At 38.3% G+C, this 20602-nt stretch overlaps 1 protein-coding gene across 1 annotated transcript in view; it reads left to right on the top strand.

Annotated features, from left to right (window-relative positions):
- MAOB (monoamine oxidase B) overlaps positions 1–20602 on the top strand; it is a 117837-nt gene that overhangs the window by 68048 nt on the left and 29187 nt on the right. The window contains exons 4-7 of the mRNA XM_023202817.1: positions 12851–12955; positions 13996–14087; positions 18879–19020; positions 20404–20553. Of these exons, the coding sequence (XP_023058585.1) occupies positions 12851–12955; positions 13996–14087; positions 18879–19020; positions 20404–20553 (489 nt within the window). The remainder of the gene's footprint in view (positions 1–12850; positions 12956–13995; positions 14088–18878; positions 19021–20403; positions 20554–20602) is intronic.

Genomic DNA, 20602 nt, shown 5'->3' on the forward strand with positions numbered 1-20602 from the left:
AAAAAAAAAAAAAAAAAAAAAAAAAAAAAAAAAAAAAAAACAATTCAGTGGATTTTTAGTCTATTCTGAGTATGTAAATTTTTGTTGATGTATAACATATGTACAGAAAACAAGACAAAACATAAATGAACAGCTGATGAATTTTCAAAATGAACATACTCATAAAGCTTTCATCTCACTACAGCCCCCAGAGGCCTCCTCATGTTCCTTTACTGGCATTACCCATTCCCAAGGAGACCCAGTATCCTGAATTCTATCACCATAGATTAATTTTCCCTGTTTTAAAACTTTATAAAAATGAAATCTTATAGTGTGTATTCTTTGTGTCCGGCTGCTTTTGTAAATTTTTGCTGTGAAATTCAATCATGCTATTAGGAGTATTTGTAAATGATTTATTCCCCTTGATGTATATGGTATACCATTAAGGAACTATAGCTCTTTTTTTTGGTCCATATTGCTATTGATGGATAACTGTATGATGTACCATTAAGGAACTATAAATCATTTTTTTGTCCATATTGCTATTGATGGATATTTAACATTTTCATGTATGTGTTTGGAGAACATTTTCTGGGGCATATACCTAGAAGTGGGTCATAGTAATGTGTATATGCAGCTTTAGTAGATACTGCCAGTTTTCGAAAGGGGAATATACTACATTACACTACCATTAGCAAGATACGAGAGTTCTGGTTGCTTCTTTACTTCACCAGCACTTGGTGTTGTCATCAAGCTTTCTCAAACTCATATTCCTGGACTCTGGCGAGAGGGCCCCTGAGTAAGCTTCAGGTACCTTCTCCTGGTGTTATACTATCTATATGTATGCACTCTACTGGAGAGACTTCATGGTTCGCAACAAATTTTCAGAGGAGCCCTTGTCCCAGAGAATGACAAAAACCACTGCTTCCAGTTTTCAGCTTTCTTATCATCTCTAATATTGTGGTGAAACAGCCTTTTATTTGAGCCAAGATTTCTCCTGGAAAAGCTGACGCTGGTAGGTAGCTGTCTCTATTTTTGAAAAGCACATTATTCAAGGCCAGAGCACTCTGGAGTTTTGCTAGTGCTGGTGTGCATGTTGAGCAATATGTTGGGGATATCCAAAAATTATATGCCCTCAATAAAGGGATGATATTTATTGAGATACTTTAGATGCTTGTGCTATTTGATCAAATAAACACTTATGTGTTTACAAATTGAAAGAGTGAGAAGGTTGCCACGGAAAAACTGATTTTAGTCATGGGCATTATTCTGCTTTAGAAACAACCTCTTGGCATGATGGCATGTCCTGATGGTTAGAAATGTGATACAGCTGGAAATGGCCGATATAAGCAGTAAAGAATTACGGTCACAAAACCCTGCATCCTTCTGCACACACCCTTATTTTTTGAAGTCAATGCACGACTAATTTTGGAGACTCTTCTGTGGAACTCAAACCTGACTCCACTTACAGGTGCATTTACACCAGATTGTGAGGGTAAATAGGACAAAGACAGGTCTTTGAGGGAGGAAATACAATTTTCAGCTTCTTAGTTTAAACACTTCACTTTTTTCAAAATAAATTAATTTTGATTGTTTTTAGAAAGCAATCAGACTTCCGACTCAGACTCTGAAAACTTCTTCTTCTTATTTTAGTACTGTTTATCCAGTCACCTATCTATCCATTCATTCATCCATCCATTTCCATCCTTACATCTGTCCATCCAAGCATCTATTCATCCATCCAACCATCCCATGCATGTCAAACACCAATTGAATATATAACATTCTTAAGCATTATGGGACGATGCAGATGATTGGTTCATTTCCTGATATAGCTGGAGAGGGAAGACATACCCACATGGAATACCTAGAGAATACAGTACTGTCAAGATAACATGGGCAAGTACAAATTAAGATGGTAGGGACTCAAATGGAGTGAAGTGACGGGTGGTGAGATGAAGCTTGGAAGGCTTCTTGAAGGAGTCAGTATTGAGCTCTGCAAAGAAAGTTGTTTATACTTTGCACTGATGGATATTAGAAAATAAAAAGCCTTTGAGGAAAGATGCAGTGATGATACACTGGTGAGGAGAGGATAGCCTGCTGACATCAGGGAAACTGCTTGACCAGAGCACAGAGGCAGCCACCTTCTTCTTGGAAGGCACCTTCTTCTTGGCAGCCACCTTCTTTTGGCAACCTTGAGAACCAGGTACAGGAGCTTGAATTTGTTCCAGTGAGCAAGGGGACAGTCCAATTGGAAAAGAGATAGGACAAGGCTGCCCCCTTCTGGTTTCTTGTGCAGTCCATTCATGCGACACTCAGTAGGGCCTCTGCCTGCCTGGAGCATTTCTTTTTTTTTTTTCTTTTTTTTTTTTTTTTTTGTGAGAGGGAGTCTGGCTCAGTCGCCCAGGCTGGAGTGCAGTGGCGCCATCTCGGCTCACTGCAAGCTCCGCCTCCCAGGTTCACGCCATTCTCCTGCCTCAGCCTCCCAAGTAGCTGGGACTACAAGCACTCGCTGCCACGCCCGGCTAATTTTTTTGCATTTTTAGTAGAGACGGGGTTTCACCGTGCTAGCCAGGATAGTCTTGATCTCATGACCTCGTGATCCGCCCGTCTCGACCTCCCAAAGTACTGGGATTACAGGCTTGAGCCACCGCGCCCGGCCTGCCTGGAGCATTTCTCCCCTCCAGATATTCACATAATTTCCCCTTTCACCTCTTTCATCTCTTCATTCAACTGTCACCCTCTCCTTGAGGACTTCCTTGGCATCACTTTAATTAAAATTGCAACCAACCTCAAACCGCCAACACTTCCTCTTTGTCTTCCCTGCTACTTTGTCTTCATAGCACTTTCCACCTTCTAATCTACTACATGATTTTCTTATTTATTTTGTGTAGTGTCTGTTTTGTTAGCTTTTCCTTGTTTATACCTACTATAATATAAGCTCCCACGAGAGCAGACTTTTATCTGTTGTGCCTCCAGTGCCCAGAACAGTGCCAGGTACACAGGAGGCACTCAAGAAATATTTGTTGAATGAAGGAATGAACTGATGTAACAGCCATTCGAGGATGGACTGGACTAGGCCATGCATGGGGAACAGGAGGGACAGCCACAGTAATGATCTGGCTGGTCATTGAGTCCATGAATCGCTTCTATCTAGTTTGTAAGAATCTCAAGTGGTTACTTGATCTAAATGCCTTCCAGAGACTGTCTTTGGACCAAATGAGAAGTGGCTCATAGAGCAGAGAATCTGACAAGAGCTTGAATTCTATTACTCATGTGCAATTTATTGTATGTCACTTATGCTGCAATAAAGCTGTTTAAGAAGAAAGAATGTGAGCTCTACATACACAAATCTGAGGTTAAATTCAGTTTCTGCAGTATGCGAGCTGTGTGACTTTGGACAGGTTACTCAACCCTCTGTGCTACTAAACTCATCTGCAAGATGAAACTAACTATCAGCAGGTTACTCACTGGGTTGTTGTGAGGATTAAATGAATTAACTTAAACCTATCAGCCCAGTGTCTGACAAATAGTGTTCAATCACTATAATTGAAAGGAAAGGCTGGGAAGCTTCATGATTGAGAGCATTGGTCTTTGAATGTCTGAATTGAAATCCTGCTGCCACATACTAGTTGTGAGATCTTAGGCAAAATATAATTATTTATCTCTGTATGCCTCAGTTTCTTCATCTGAAAAGGACAACATGGTGCCTATCTCATAGGGTCACTGTGAAGATTGAGTCAATATATATGAAGTGCACAGAACAGGGCCTGAACAGAGTAAGCACTCAATACTATTTATTGTCATTATTGCTTCTTATTATTATTCCTGCCAGGCTTTGCCTGGTTTGTCAGCCACTACCACTCCCATCTTCCTCATTTCTTTCTATGTGGTCAATCCTAGGCCTTTCATATGCTGTGGTGCTGCTGGAAAATTCCAAAAATGCAACATTGCCATTGTCTGCACCTCACTCCAGTCTCACCCATGTGATGGTGCAATTAGAAGACAGCGTCAGTGCCAATTCTGGGTGCTTAGAAATGTTAGCAAGCAATTCTATAAGAAAAAATCTAATTATCTCATCAAAAAAATGGGCAGAACACTTTAATAGACATTTCTCAAAAGAAGATATCCAAATGGCAAATAGACATATGGAAAACTGCTCAACCTCACTGCAAATCAAAACTACAGTAAGATAGCATCTCACCCCAGTTAAAATGGCTTATATCCAAAAGACAGATAATAGCAAATGCTGGCAAGGATGTACAGAAAAGGGAATATTCGCACAATGTTGGTGGGAATGTAAAGTAGTACAACCACTATGGAGAACATTTTGGAAGTTCCTCAAAAAACTAAAAATGGAGCTACCATATGATCCAGCAATTCCACTGCTGGATATATACCCCAAAGAAAGGAAAACAGCATATCAAAGAGGTATCTGCACTCCCATGTTTGTTGCAGCTCTGTTCACAATAGACAACATTTGGAAGCAACCTAAGTGCCCACCAACAGATGAATGGATAGAGGAAATGCGGTACATATACACAATGAAGTACTATACAGCCATAAAAAGGATGAGATCCTGTCATTTGCAATAACATGGATGTAACTGGATATCATTATGTTAAGTGAAGTAAACCAGGCACAGAAAGACAAACACCACATGTTCTCACTTATTTGTGGGATCTAAAAATCAAAACAATTGAACTCATAGACATAGAGGGTAGAGGATGCTTACCAGAGGCTGGGAAGGATAGTGGAATGGTGGTGAGAGGAAGGTAAGGATGGTTAATGGGTACAAAAAAAATAATTAAAGAATGAATAAGACCTACTGTTTGATGGAACAACAGGGTGACTCTAGTCAATAATAATTTAATTGTACATTTAAAAATAACTAAGAGGGTATGATTGAATTGTTTGTGACACAAAGGATAAATGCTTGAGGGAATGGATACCCCATTTTCCATGATGTGAGTATTACACGTTGCATGCATGTATCATCAAAACATCTCGTGTACCCCGTAAGTATATACACCTACTATGTACTCAGAATATTTTTTAAAAATTAAAAAATTGGAAATGTGAACAAGGGTCGTGAAACAGGCACACGAACAGAAGAAGACAACCATTTGCCCAACTACAGTTCACGGGACTTCTCCCCTCCTCCCTCATGGGAAAGACTAATTTTCTTTTCTCTCAAACTGCAAGTATAGGTCAAAAGGAAAGCCTGGTCCTTCAAATTAGTTTATTGCCTAAGAACAACCCTTATTCATAACTGTAAAAATGATTGCGTTATAGAGGGGAAGGTGGCTTACCCTGGCTCCCAATGGTTAGAAGGGCAAGGTTCCCATGAACATCAGAGGACACATTCTGAGAGAAAAAGGTCACTCCTCAGGAACTGAATCTGAGAAGGACCAGGCCACCTGTTTCTACTGACAGGGACTGGGTCCAGCATCAATATTATGATGGCAAAAGGGCTTCCCAAATGTGACAGAAATTGGGGTGTAGGGTCTTTGCTTCCAGAAGAGAGGTCAGGAGGGGAGAAGGACATGTAGAACATTGATGTTGACAATGGTAATGGACCTCACCCAGCCAGCCTGTTTCTGAAGCCACTCACTCACTAGGTGACAATTCTAGGAAGTGGAGTTCAAATGTTTTAATTGAACATACAGGCTCCAAAATGAGGCCATGTGAGCATCAGTTTGGTTACTGTTTTTCAGGAAGTCTACTTTAAAGAGTCAAAGACAAATTTTCATGGCAGGAATTCTGATGCTAGGAATTCATCCAAAGGAGATTCATCAAAAGTGTGGTCATGGATTTATGGGTAAGAAGTGGTTGTATAAATGATGGTACACTCATAATGATCACAAAACCATCAGCAATATCCATTTAGTGCATGCATCCTGTGTACCTTGTATAATCTCCATTATTCCTACAGTACACCCAAGATAGGTATCATGATTCCAATTCTAATGATAAGAGAACCAAAGCTTACAAATGTTGAGCAATTTACCTGTAGTCATACAGCTATTACTTTGAAGAGCCAGTTCAAGTCAGTTCTGTTGGTCTCTTAAAAGCCATCTTATAATCCTTCTCATGAGACTTTAGTCCAGAACCTCTAACATTTTTACATTCTTAAAAATTATTAAGAATTCCAAGTAGCTTTTGTTTTTGTGACTCTATCTCTCTATATTTGCCATCTTATAAATTGAAATTGAGAATCTTAAAAATATTTATTGATATAACTTAATTACTTAAAATAACAATAATAACCCTACTATAAGTAAACATAATATATTTTTATTAAAAAAACGGTTTTCTAAAACAAACAAAATGAGTGAGTAGCATTAATTTACATTTTGCGTATCTTGTTCACATCTGGCTTGATAGAAGACAATGACCCTGGCAGCTACTGAAAATCAAATTGAACTTCCAATAGCTTTCACTCATGAGCTATGAGATCTCAATCTAGTCATTTAAACTTATGTGAGCTTTATTTCTTTTACCTGTAAAAGGGAGAAATAACTTCTGCTGAACCTACCTAATAGGGCTGCTGTAATGATCAAAGAAAAACGCTATATGTAATTAGACTTTGTAACTTAGGCACATCCTGGGATGAGCACTTATTCTAATGTCTTCTCATGATGTCTTCAGAAGAACAAGCCTCCCTAGACAATATTCAAAACAGTAATAATCACTGGACTGTTTGTATCATGGCCAAATCTGAGGCACAAAACTCTTGCCTCAGAATGTGTAATCTTATAAACTTAGACATTTCCTCCTTACCCAACTTATTCCCTGGAAACTTGAAGATTTGCAATCTTTTATGAGTCTAGCAATAGCTCTTTCCAGTGTTTATCAGAAGTTTTCCCTAATCTTATAAAAGAAGACTTGTTTTTATGAATTTATCTAAACTAAGCTGTTGCCTGCTTAGACATGAGACACCAAGGAGGTTAAAGGATAAAGTGTTTTATTCTGCTTCATGATAGTTTTCTTTACATATTGTTTGGTTTCTATTTACTCACATGTTTACTCTGTTTTTGGTTTTAGAGTTTTGAGCAAACCTCCTTTCTAATAGCATTCCTGAGTTAGGAGGGCTTTAACAGCTGGTCTTTGACACCATTGCATTGCTGGAATTATTGCTATTTGAGCAAACCTCAATGTTTTTGGGACCCCATTGAATGAAAATCGCTATAATTCAGCTAAGGTGACATTTCAACTGGGTTATTCAGATGGGATCTGTCAACTAGAGTCTTGGAAGGAGCCCCTTGCCACCCACATCATAGCACTTCCATATGACATGTACTGTACAAATAATTTATCTCTGGGGAAAGGAAGGAGGGATGGTGGAGAGGTGCCCATCTTATGCGTTCTGGTGGGAGGTTAATATAGAAGGACGTGGCTGAGTGCGGTGACTCACACCTGTAATTCCTGCACTTTGGGAGGCTTTGGCGGGTGAATTACCTGAGGTCAGGAGTTTGAGACCAGCCTGGCCAATATGGTGAAACCACGTCTCTACTAAAATTACAAAAATTAGCCAGGCATGGTGGTGCACACCTGTAATCCAGCTACTCAGGAGGCTGAGGCAGGAGAATCGCTTGACCCAGGGAGGCAGAGGTTGCAGTGAGTCAAGATTGTGCCACTGTACTCCAGCCTGGGCAACAGAGCAAGACTCTATCTCTCTTGATAGATAGATAGATGATAGATAGATAGATAGATAGATAGATAGATAGATAGATAGATAGATGTGCAGGATGCTTTTGTTGGGCAGGGCTCCACATGCAGGTCATGGTTAGTTAGTTAACTCTGCCTTATTCTAAAAGCTGTCCTTCACCTTTTCCCAGGCCAAGTCTCATGTGTCAGACTGAGCTCTCACTTTCTGGATGAATTGTCTTTATGTTTCCAGGAGCTACCATGGTTGCCGGTGCAGGCCCTGGCAGTGACAGACAGACATTAATTAACCACATCTGCTGGGCTCACACTCTTCTTCAAGTCGTCTGGTGGTGATTTCTGACTGAACCAATGTGCTTGTGAAAACAAGCACAAGCAAACAAAAAAACCTAAATAATTTAATTGTTTGACTGAACACTGATTTCTTCCTCTCTATCTTTTTATTAATGGATGTTCAAGCAAAACTATGCTGTTCTTCCCACTTATAGTGTGGCTATTCAACTGCGTATGGTTTTATCTCTTTGTGGGCACAATGCCATACTGATAGTCCAGAAGGATGACTTTGTACACCAGTCATAGATGCACATTGCTCTCAGTGTGCAGCTTGATTTGGTTCTTTGCTATTTAAGTTCCATCCCACACACCCTTTGTACAAGTGCATTGTGTTGAGGGGGCAGGGTTGGGCACTACTCAGCTGATAGGGATCTGCAGAGACAAGAGTGGGTCTGGGTTCAAGGGGAGACTTAAAACAAGTAGGATAGATAGTTATAACATAAGGAACCAAAGTACAAAAGATCAGTTTAGAAATCTGGACATTGTGTGCCAAATAAATGACAAGTTCAAGGTCACACAGCTGAAATTATATCAAGCATGCATTGTGAACCTACTATGTGCCAGCAGTCTCTGCCAGCATGTCCTAAGCATACAAAGATTATAATTACAATGGTAGAAGCTGCGGTAATAATATTGATTGAGAACTTACAACATGCCAGCCACTGTTCAAAGTGACTTACATGTATCAACACACTTCATCTTTCTAACATGCCTCCAAGATAGTTACTATGATCACATTTCACTACTGAGTTAACTGAAGCACAGAGAAGTTAAGCAACTTAACACAGCTAGTGAGTGGCAGACCATGACTCAACCCAGGGAGACTGGTTCCAGAGCCCATGCTCTTGCAGCATAGGGCCCAATGAATGAGATAGAGTAGTAAATGCATGAAACTGGTGCAGTGGAGTTAGTGGCAGATGAAAGAGAAACAGAGAGCTCTAGAACACTGAGAAGACCACCTAACCCAACTGTTTATGGCAATCTGGCCATACTTCCTGGAAGAAGACAATGGAGTCAATAGATGTTGAATTACAAAGACTGATATCTGGGGCCTGGAAGATTAAGCAACTGTCTTACTCTGTGTCAGTCATCTTAAGAGAGGCAGAGCTAGAATGGGGATTGACTTCTTCTTCGTGGAGAATAGTCCCTGGATCAATCCACAGGTTTCTGCTGAGCAAGTTTTATGTATTGAACTCTGATGGAGGAGGGATAAGTGGAGGTTTTCAGGTCAGCATGCAAGTTGTATGGAACATGAATTATTTCTCAATAAAGCTGATTATAAAACAAAATCAGCTTGCACTCAGCAGCCAGAAGTTGCTTCTAAATACCACTCTCTTGATAAAAGGAAAGGCTTCTTGAACAAATGACAGATCCTAGGACTTGGGCAGAAAAAAGCAGAAGATGAGTCTGGAGAATCTTCTAGTGCCAGAAATGAAAATAAATGCTCAACAGACAAAAGGATGGGGGCATGTCAAAGGGACACAGGGAGCCGACCTGAAGGAGTGCTCAGAAGTAGAATAATTTGAGCAACAAATAAATCATATAGTGTTGGATTATAACACAAGGTATAAAGCACACATATATATGTCCACTGTTATAAATAAATGATTGAATAAGCAAGTAAAGGGGAAAAGAGGAAAACCTTCCTGAGAAAAGAATTCAAAAAATTTGTGGGGTTTCTCCGTCTCCAGAAAGTGGAGGTTAGCTCCCACCATCCCCTCTTGAGGGTCTTCCGAACTTAATGACTCTCTTCCAAAGAACAGAGCATAGAAGAGGGGTGAATAGCGACTGTACAGTGGAGAGACCTGACAGACACCACCCTAAGCAAGGAATCAAGGTTAACATCATCTGTGATAAGTCATATTGATATCACGTGCCCTCTGAGGTGACATGATGAAAAGAGCACTTGGTCTTTGTGATAGTCTTCCCCAAAATTCATAGTCCCAATCTAAAAATGAAAAAAAAAGTAACTTCAGACAGATCCAAATTAAGGGATATTCTACCAGGTAACTGACCAGCATTCTTCAAACTTCAAAGGTTATGAAAAATGAGGGACTACTGAGAAACTATCACAGACCGTAGGACACTAAGAAGACAGGACAACTAAATGAAATGTGATATCCTGGATGGGATCCTGCAACAGAAAAAGGATGTTTAGTGGATAAATGGGTGAAATCCAAATAAAATCTGAAGTTTAGTATAGAGTGATCTACCAGTGTCGATCTCCTGGTCTTGGTCAATGTACCATGTAATGTAAGATGCTAACATTAGAGAAAACTAGGTGAAAGGTATATGGGAACTTTCTGTACTGTCTTTACAACTTTTTTTGTAAAACAAATATTACTTTGTAAAACAAAGTTATTTTGTAAAAATTTGTAAAACAAATTACTTTGTAAAAATGTGTAAAACAAATAGAAACTATATTTAAAGCATAAAAGAAAAGTCAGCAAGTGTCAGTATGCTGATCAACTAGAACTTTCATGCATTGCTGTTGGTAATGTAAAGCAGTGCAAAAACTTTGGAACACTATTAAACTTAAAAAGTTAAACATACACCCGCCATGTGACTCAGCCATTCCCCTACTAGGCATTTACCCAAGAGAAGAAAAAATATATGTACACAAAAAGACCTGTACAAGAATGTTTATAGCAGTTTTATTCACAGCAGATCAAAACTACAAATAGTTATCAACAGGTGAAACAAACCATGGTACATCCGTTCAATGGATACTACTTAGCAATAAAGAGGAACAAACGGAAACTTGGACAAACCTCAGAAATATCATGCTGAGCAAAACACGCCAGATACAAAGGTATACATCTTCTATGAGTCCATTAAAAAATGTGAAAACAAGCAAAACCAATCTGTAGTGACAGAAAACTGAACAGTGATTTCCCAGGGCCAGAAAGGGGACAGAGACTGTCTGGGAAGGGGAAAGAGGGAATTTTCTGAGTGATAGGAATATTTTATATCTTGATTGGAGTGGTAGTTACATAGGTGTATACATGGGTCATGACTCCCCAAATTGCATTTTAAATTATTTAATGTGGGTACGTTGTTGAGGAGGTATTAGTCAAAGGATACAAAATTTTAGTTAGATAGGAGAAATAAGTCCAAGAGATCTATTGTACAACATAGTAACTTTAGTTAAAAACAATGTATTGTAGTCTTGAAAATTGCTAAGAGAATAGATTTTATGTGTTCTCACCTCCCAAAATGATAGGTATGTAAGGTAATGCATATGGAATTAGCTCAGTTTAACCATTCCACAGGGTATACATATTTCAAAATATTATGTTGTGCATTATAAATATATACAGTTTTAATGGCAGGTTAAATGTTTTAAAATAACTTTTAACTATAAAAATATATGGAAACTAAACTAAAATAAAATGAATACATTGTATGTAAAGTACACCTCAATAGTGTTAATTAAGAACGGTGACAGTTAATTTTATATGTCAACTTGTCTAGATATTTGGACAAACATTATTCTAATGTTTCTGTCAAGCTATTTTTAAGATAAGGTTAATATTTAAATCAGTAGACTTTGAGCAAAGCAGATTACCTTCCATAATGTGAATGGACCTTCTCCAATCATTTGAAGTCCTTAAGAGAAAAAGATTGATGTCTCCCAGGAAAAGAGGGAATTCTGCCAGCAGACTACCTTTAAAGTCAAACTGCAACTCTTCCCTGGGTCCGTGACCTACCCTACAGATTTTGGACTTGCCATCCCTCTCAAACAACATGAGTTAATTCCTTAAAATAAATCTGAATCCTTCTCTCTGTCTCTGTTTCTCTCTCTGTCTCTGTCTCTCTCTCTCTATCTATATCTGTATCTATATCATCTATCTATGTGTGAGAAGAAACAAAAAGCTGTATCTCAACCTTTCCCTGGGAATCTTATGGCCTTGTTGGAGAGAGAAGACCAACATGGCCACAGAATTAATACAAGAACAAATATGAAATCTCTTATTCCACAATTCTAGTTTCTCTGCCTACAACATCAACAGAAGATGCATCTTTGTTGAATGACTCAGAGTTTTGCAGAAGTTTTTGTTGACTGAGAACTTTAAGTTATTCTGATTCGGTTGAAAGATGCTGTCAGAATGCACAGCCTGGCTTCTGACTCGGGTTTTCAGATTGACCCAAAGTGATTTTTGTGTATGTCTCTTAAGTGCCATCAGCAGGTTAATCCTCCCAGAGATTATTTATTTTTAATCCTTAGAATGATGTGTTCCCTTTACTTCTGCGTCGAGGTATCCCTGTGGGAAGAACCACGTGGTGTAAACATGTCTGGAAGAGAAGCTTGAAGTTGTCTAATCTTTCTGCTTTGACTTTGCTGATCTCTGGGAACTCCTGTGTTTACCTAGCACATCTGAGTCCTTGGGAAAGCTTTCTGGGCCCTGTTTTGTGGTTCTTCTAACAGATGGTTGCATTCTCGTGATTGATTTTTCATCCCCTTCTAAGTTGTATAATGCTTATAGTTATAATTTTCTGACTTTCCAGGCACACAGAGGCTCCTGACTCTGAGATATTTGCAAGTACCATTGGCAAATAAGATTTCCTTAGGTTAACTCCACTTATGTACCAGTATTTAAATTTTATATGCTAAGGGCTCCAATTTCAGAGAGAAACCTCTTTACCATGGTTGGTGTGGCAGTGAACTTAATTAACACAGAATTTTGCTGGAAATCTCTATGCTAAAACGTTAAGTGGGGTTCTGAGGACACAAGGAGCTAAAAAGTTGAGTGTGTATCACATATTGATAATTCACATGATTTTGCTTGCAGACATTTACCAATTTGGCAGATTATCTACTTTTACATTGTAGTAAATATTTCCTTTTTAAATATCTTGTATCTCACAGGGCAAATCATACCCCTTCAGGGGGCCGTTCCCACCTGTATGGAATCCAATTACCTACTTAGATCATAACAACTTTTGGAGGACAATGGATGACATGGGGCGAGAGGTAAAGCTTCTTTGACTATATTTGTATTTTTTGTTTTGTAATACATTTAGTCCTTCAAAGAAAGAAAGTACAATATATCTCCAACACCTAGCACATTGTGAGCACACGGTAGCAGTAAAGATTTGTGAAATGAATGAATGAACTTGTTTCTAACCTCTGCAATAATAAGATGTCAAACAGATTGATATTTGTATACTAATGATGAGTGGGCAGGAGATTGGGTGTCACTCAGCCTTCTTGGAACAATGTTTCAAATTTTGGAAACCTTTGATACATAGCAAAATTAGACTTCTGGGTCTTTGATTCACCACCATGCCCAAACAAGTCATAAGTAATCACACATAAAGCATTTTTTTTCTTTTACTTTAAGTTCCAGGATACATGTGCAGAACGTGCAGGTTTGTTACATAGGTATACATGTGCCATGGTGGTTTTCTGCACCTATCAATCCGTCATCTAGGTTTTAAGCCCCACATGCATTAGGTATTTGTGCTAATGCTTTCCGTGCCCTTGCCCCCCACCCCCCGACAGGCCTTAGTGTGTGATGTTCCCCTCCCTGTGTCCATATGTTCTCATTGTTCAACTCCCACTTATGAGTGAAAACATGTGGTGTTTGGTTTTCTGTTCCTGAACACACATAAAGCTTAACTGAAAGCTCCATAGACATGATTTGCTGCAGCTCTGTGATCCTTGTTAAAGAGTTAAATTTATGAATGTTCTCTAGAAGTTAGTAATTTAGGAATCCATATCTAGAAATAGCCCAGTTACAACATGCCTCTATTTATTGTGCAGGAAGTTTTATCACAAATTAAATATGGCTTGAGTGGTACAGATTTATAATAGAAAAGCTACATAGACAGCATTGATTATGCAGTAAAAGCAATATTGGATGAATTTGGAAAACTTAACATTTTTCCTCTTTAAGGTAGATTTTTTAATACTATTTGAATAGTTATTTAAAATGGAAAATTACAAAAATAAATAAAATAAAATAGAAAATTACATTTGTCTTTCTCCTTCGAATCCTCATCTGAATGTAGATTCCCAGTGATGCCCCATGGAAGGCTCCCCTTGCAGAAGAGTGGGACAACATGACAATGAAGGAGCTGCTGGACAAGGTCTGCTGGACTGAGTAAGTCTTGCCATTAGGCACAGGCATTTATTGTGACCACCTTTCAGGTTCATTTAGCAATACCATTCAACAAGTATAGGACAAGTAACTGCTTTGTGTCTAAAACCATACCACCAGCCAAGTGGAATGCTGAAAACCATTGGAATTGGCTCCTACCCTGAAGATATCTGTACATTACAACTTACTTCTTTGGAATACTTTTGTATCACAAAGGTGGTATTACCCTGTGAAGTCCTCAGAACAGACCAGAAGGTATTAGTTTCTTTATATAAAACAGCTTAAAGACCATCAGCTTAAAGCTCTCATTTATGAAGTTGTTGATATAGGACAATTTTTGTATTCTTCACTGGGGGTCAAATGTGGAGATGGTTAGCATGTGCATTTGCCACACCTTGTGTGATGTAGTGCAACTCTTCAAGGACTTAAAGAGGAACCTCTAAAGCCTTTGTAGATAGTTCACAACTACAGGGGAAACGTGTGTGACTGGACTGGCTGTTCCCCTTTAGTGAAGACAGAAGTACCCATGAGTTAAGCATTAAATTCTTGTTGGCAGAACTGGGAATTGTAGAGAAATTGTGAAGGCTTGTATAGACAGACCACGTGGAGAGGCCACACTGCTCTTGGACAGCAGGGAAAATGGAAAGGATTATGAGAGTTCCAATTCAAGCACATGGTCAATTTGTGGTAAACAAAACAAGAAAAATGGAAGCCAAATTCAAGGAGACTGCTCTGCCTTGCTGAAGAGCATTGGTTGAGAATATGTTTTGCTGTGGGGTTAATGTCTTCATTTTTAGGCATCATTCACTGCCAACTAAAAGTAAAAACAAGCTTTTAGAATATCTGAATCTAAAAAATGGAAATAATCAAAATACATAAAATTCATATACTTTTTGATATAAAAATTCAGCTTCTAATAATTTAGCTTTAAGAACGTGAGACAAAAGAAGAGAGAGGCATACAGGGAGAGAAGGAGGGAGGGAGAAAGAGTGAAAGAGGCAGATCCAAAGCATTATTTTCAAAAGGGAGGATTGGAAAACCCAATAATAGATCGGCAGAATCAAGTATGGAACATCTAAAAAATTCAATAGTCGAGGGTTTTAAAAAATCGTGTTGTAGAGGAATATTTAATGACTGGAAAAAATAGTAATATTAAGCACATAGAAAAGCAGGCTGTTGTGGTATGGTATATGATCTCATTTCTGAAAACAACTGTTTATATACGCACTGCAAAAGCAGTGGACATCCATTGAAATATTTTTAACGTTTAATATTACTATGCAAGCATTTATTTTTAAAATGCTTAAAAACTTTACATCATTAAAAATTATTCTTTAAACATCATATTTCATGGTACCAGAATATTCCATGGAAAATGAATACGTAATGTATTTGTCCATTAACATCCTGTTCAACACATTGGGTACTTTCTGGGTTTTGTTGTTATTATCATTATTATACAATACTCTATAATAAACATCTTTGTGCCTCTCCTATGTCTTCAACCTTTGAAAGCAACCAATTTTGGAAGAGTAAAATCCTTTTATGTCATGAAATGAATGCCTGTTATTAATTATATTCTTTTAAACATTTATCTAATGCTATCTAACACTTCTATGAGAATGTAGTTTGCAATACAATTTATTTTAATTGTAATAAAATTGTAGTATTTAGTTTTAAATTATATACTTCAGATTTTCCAAATATAATAAGTATATAATTATCTGAATTTTTTTATAACTCCTGTTATGAAAAGCTTTTAATAAATTCAGTTAGGTCTTTTCTCCTTAGAGAACTTTTAAGTTTCTTGGTGATAAAATCAATCATATGTGTTTGGGATCACAGGAACCTGACATTTTCTATCATAGCCCTTGGCCTAGTCCGCCACTTAGTGAATATTCTAAGTAGTCATTTGACAAAATAAAGCATTCTGAGATACTAGGAGTATAAGAACACAAGACAATTTTCTAACTCTTCCCAAGCAAGATACACACAGCATTATTTCCTGGATTTAAAAGAAGTAATCCCCAGAATATCCAGTCTATTGTTATTCAGACTAAAGCACAATCATACATTCCAAGACTAATGTTGATTATTCTTTCAGTTATTGTCGTTTACAAAGTGCACTTCGCAAACATGAATTGTATTTTCAATGTGATCACAGCTATGTAAAAACATTTTTAAAAAGACCTATACTTAGAAAAAAATACATCAAAATGAGACTAGTAATTATCTTCTGGAGGGGCAGAAACATGGAAGATATTCATTCTCTCATCTTTTTATCTTAAAAATTTTCCAAATTTTATATAATGTGTATGTATTTTTCATGTAGAAAAATATTATAACATTTATCTTTTAAAAAGTCAACAGGGCAAAAAATTCAGAAATATTATTGCACTAACTTCCTTGACCTTCCATCCTTCAAATATTGTTCTTATTTCTTTTCTTACTGAAGCTCCTAGAGTAAATTCAAATAAAGGATTAGGAAGAGACTGTCCCTTCAGAATTACTTTTAGATCTCCCTTTAGTTCAAACCAAAATTATTTCTTTCCCACCAAATTGGCAACAATAACAACTAGAATTCCAGCAATATTTTTGTTAAATATTGGCTCTCCAGCTGGGCCAATGTTAAGTTTCAGTTATTTATTACCCCCTTTACTGTATGCCCCTCAATCCACTTAAAAAATAAGGAACAAAAGAAATTGGATTTTAGGAAGCAGCAATAAAATAATACTTTTATTTTAAATTGACGTTTGGATATTTGTTTTAGTTAGATACTACAAATTGCATCCGCAAGGAAGTCATGAGTTAACAATTTCCATCCCTTCAATTATCCTGAGAAATCTTACAAAACTAACTGTAAGCCACTTTAATGTATATATGACATTATTTCACAGGCTATAATGATGGGGACTGTCATAGACAGGCTATTAGGTTGTTACGGCTGCAAATAACGTCAATAACTGGTATGTGTGTTAGGCACGATTCTACAAACTTCTAGGGTCAAGATACAGTAAAGTAGAGAGATGCCCCTTGGTGAGTGTTTGTACTTCCAAGGCTGTCAGCTGACTAATTAGAAAACATTTTGAGGTATCAAAAGCATGAGTTTTGAGTCAAGTATGATCTGGTTTGAAGTTGTGCCATTATGTACTCCTAAACTGTCCGAGACTCCATTTTCTAGCATGTGAACTTGGAAAAATAATAGATATTTGATATGGTTGTTGCAACAATTTAACAAGATAGTGATTTTAAAGACAATGGAGTATGGAAAGAGCTCAATAAATGGAAGACAGTATCATTTATTTCACCCATTGTCAACATTACCAGATGGAAAATTCTGCCTCAGAAATAACAAGATTAACAATATGCAAACTTCATGTCAAAGTCAAAAGGGGGATTGGACCTTATTAAAGATATCCCAGAGTGCACATTACTACTGATGAATTTTAGGATGTGCTAGATATAATGGAGTCCTTGAAATTGGATAAGATTATTTGCTTTCTGGTGTGCTTCCTGATAGGTGATAACTTCTCACCATTTACCTGCCAATGTCAAGCAAAAGCTTACCCATTTATGCTCTATGAATTGCTTGTCCCCTCATCCATTATTTGAGCTTGTCTTCTGTTAGGCAGTAAAATAACTGAATAGATAACTGTGACTAATTTTGTGTTTGGTACAGCATCTAGCATATCCTTTGCACGTTATGGATGTTTAAAAAATACTGTTTAACTGATATTTCTCATCAATCATTCATTTGTTCAATCATGCAACAAGTAATTATTGAGTGCTTACAGTGTTCCAGGCATTTGTTAAAGGGGACACTGCGGTGAGTGATAAACATAAGATCTTTGTTCTCATAGGTTGATATTCTAGTGGGGGGAGACAGCAATCAAAAAGAATAAACCAATAATCAATACCATTTCAGACAGTGAAAAGAGTTATAAAGATACTATACAGTAGCAAAATGATAGACAATGTCAGGGTGCTGGGAATATGGAAGCCAGTGGTCGTTTTCATAGACAAATGAGAATATGTCTTTCTAAGGAAACATTAGAGTAAAAAGAAGAGGGTACAAGATGAGGCAGAAAAGGTAGGCATGGGCTAGATCACATAGGGCTCTGGAAGCCATGGTGTAAGATCTGAATCTTATTCTGGTTTTAATGGGATAACAATGGAGATTTTTTAAGCAAGAAAATGACATGATTTGATTTACACTTCAGAGAGAGCACCATGGTAGGTAGGGAGGGAAAAGCCTCTGGTTTTGAGTGTGGTGAACAGATACCAGGTGAGGATGAATGAAGGCAGAGAGGCCAGTCTGGAGGAAGTAATTGCAGTACTCCTGGAAACAGATGGATGCTAAATTTGTGGTGAAGGTGGAGTGATGTGGTGAGGGATAATGGGACTGCCCAATGAATTGGATGGGGGAAGATCGATGGAAAGAGAGGAATAATGTTTGATTTCTAGAGTGTTGGCTTTTGCCATTGAGTAAATGGTGGTACTTTTTACTGAGATGGGGATCACTGGAAGAGCAGCAGGAATGTAGGGAGAAATCATGAAAGAATCTGGAATACAAGCTGATTCTGAGTAAGGTGTTTTGTTTACAGGGAAAATAATATGATATTTCAAAAGCCTCTGATGTCATGCTTTGTAATATTAGATTCTAGTGACAATTTTTTGACCTTACCATATTGTACTAAACTTAACCAAGAAAACGTATTACTCAAGTAATTTTTAGAGAATTAAGAAGCTGCTCTCCTGCATTTGCCAATTTTGTTCTTGTTTCTTCCTGTGCAGATCTGCAAAGCAGCTTGGCACTCTCTTTGTGAACCTGTGTGTCACTGCAGAAACCCATGAGGTCTCTGCTCTCTGGTTCCTGTGGTATGTGAAGCAGTGTGGAGGCACAACCAGAATCATCTCGACAACGAATGGAGGACAGGTATCCATCCACTCCCCAACCGTCCCAATGGAAAAACACTGCTACTGAAATGAAAGATCAGCATCATCCTTCAATCATGAACTGCTGAAGTGGGAAGCAGGCTTGTGGCTTTTAGAGCATTACCATGGCAGCTCAAAGTGTTTCTTGTAAGGCACAGTCTGTTGTCAGGTACCCACTGTGAGAACCCAGTGTCCAGTGTAATTTTAAAACTAGGCTTGTCTCTCTTTATGCACTGTTGCCATTTTCCATACACTCAATTATTATTTGGTAAGTTTGTAGGAGACCATGTGAAGTAAGCTTATCTTGAGCACTTCTTGGAAAGTTTATAAAGGAAAGTCCGAAATGCATTTTCAATTTAAAACACATACTATGCATGGAATTCATTTATCTATTCGTTCATTCAGTGCCCATTTCTTGAGCCCCGGCACTGTATAAGGCACTGTGCTAGACACAGTAGGAACAGATTGGAGTTCTTAGATAATCTGCTTGGTTGTCATGTTCTGTTCTTCTCTCTCTCCCTCCTCCTCTTCTTTCTCTCTCTTCTCCTCCTCCTCCTCCTCTTTCTCCTCCTCCTTTTCTCTTTCTCCTTCTCCTTCTCCTTCTCTGACCTTAACTGAAAATTGAGGAGGAGGCAGTCAGGTCAACCGTGGGCATAGCCAGGTAGAGCTGACGAGTTGATGGGTGCAGCACACCAACATGGCACAAGTATACATATGCAACAAACCTGCACGTTATGCACATGTACCCCAGAACTTAAAGTATAATTAAAAAATAAAAAATAAAAAACAAACAAACAAACAAAAAAGAACATTTGGAAGTTTTAGCAAGACTCAGGGCAGGTGGGTACAGTGAGGTGAAATGACTTCAATGGCTACAGAGACAGCAGGCATCTGACCCAGGATAAGATGGGCATCCTGCAACAGGGAGTAGGCTGGTCTGGGGGAAAGGGACATGGTGGGAGGCAGGGAAGTTCTGCGCTTGAGCCACAGAGCAAGGGAAATCAGGCTTAGGTCTGCTCAGGCAAGCTAAGGAAGAGCTTTAGGTACAGCTTCACCAGGTCCAGCTCCCAACAAAAGACTGCAGATAGGACAGACAGCAGGGATGGTGACCAGAAAGGTGGGACATAGCGGTCATTCTGAAGATGTCCAGCTAAGGTTGGAGCCTGGGAATCTACAAGAGCATAGCTTGTAAAGTAACTTAGAAATCCTGTAATTTTGTCCAAAGACAGCAATTCCTAGTTAGAAAACCATGGTGAAAGCCACTATTCACAGCCTCAAAATGAAATGTTAGACATCTCAGAGTAGAGATATATGAGGACAACTAGCAATTTAGCAACTTATGCCCATCTCTGCATTTCTCTTTCACCTCCTTTTCTCTTTCCAGGAGAGGAAATTTGTGGGCGGATCTGGTCAAGTGAGCGAGCGGATAATGGACCTCCTTGGAGACCGAGTGAAGCTGGAGAGGCCTGTGATCTACATTGACCAGACAAGAGAAAATGTCCTTGTGGAGACCCTAAACCATGAGATGTATGAGGTAACTGTGATATCATGAAATATATATTTGATCTTCATCCCAGTTTCCT

The sequence above is a fragment of the Piliocolobus tephrosceles genome, chromosome 12 (assembly GCF_002776525.5).
Source record: "Piliocolobus tephrosceles isolate RC106 chromosome 12, ASM277652v3, whole genome shotgun sequence".
NCBI classification, from domain to species: Eukaryota; Metazoa; Chordata; class Mammalia; order Primates; family Cercopithecidae; genus Piliocolobus; species Piliocolobus tephrosceles.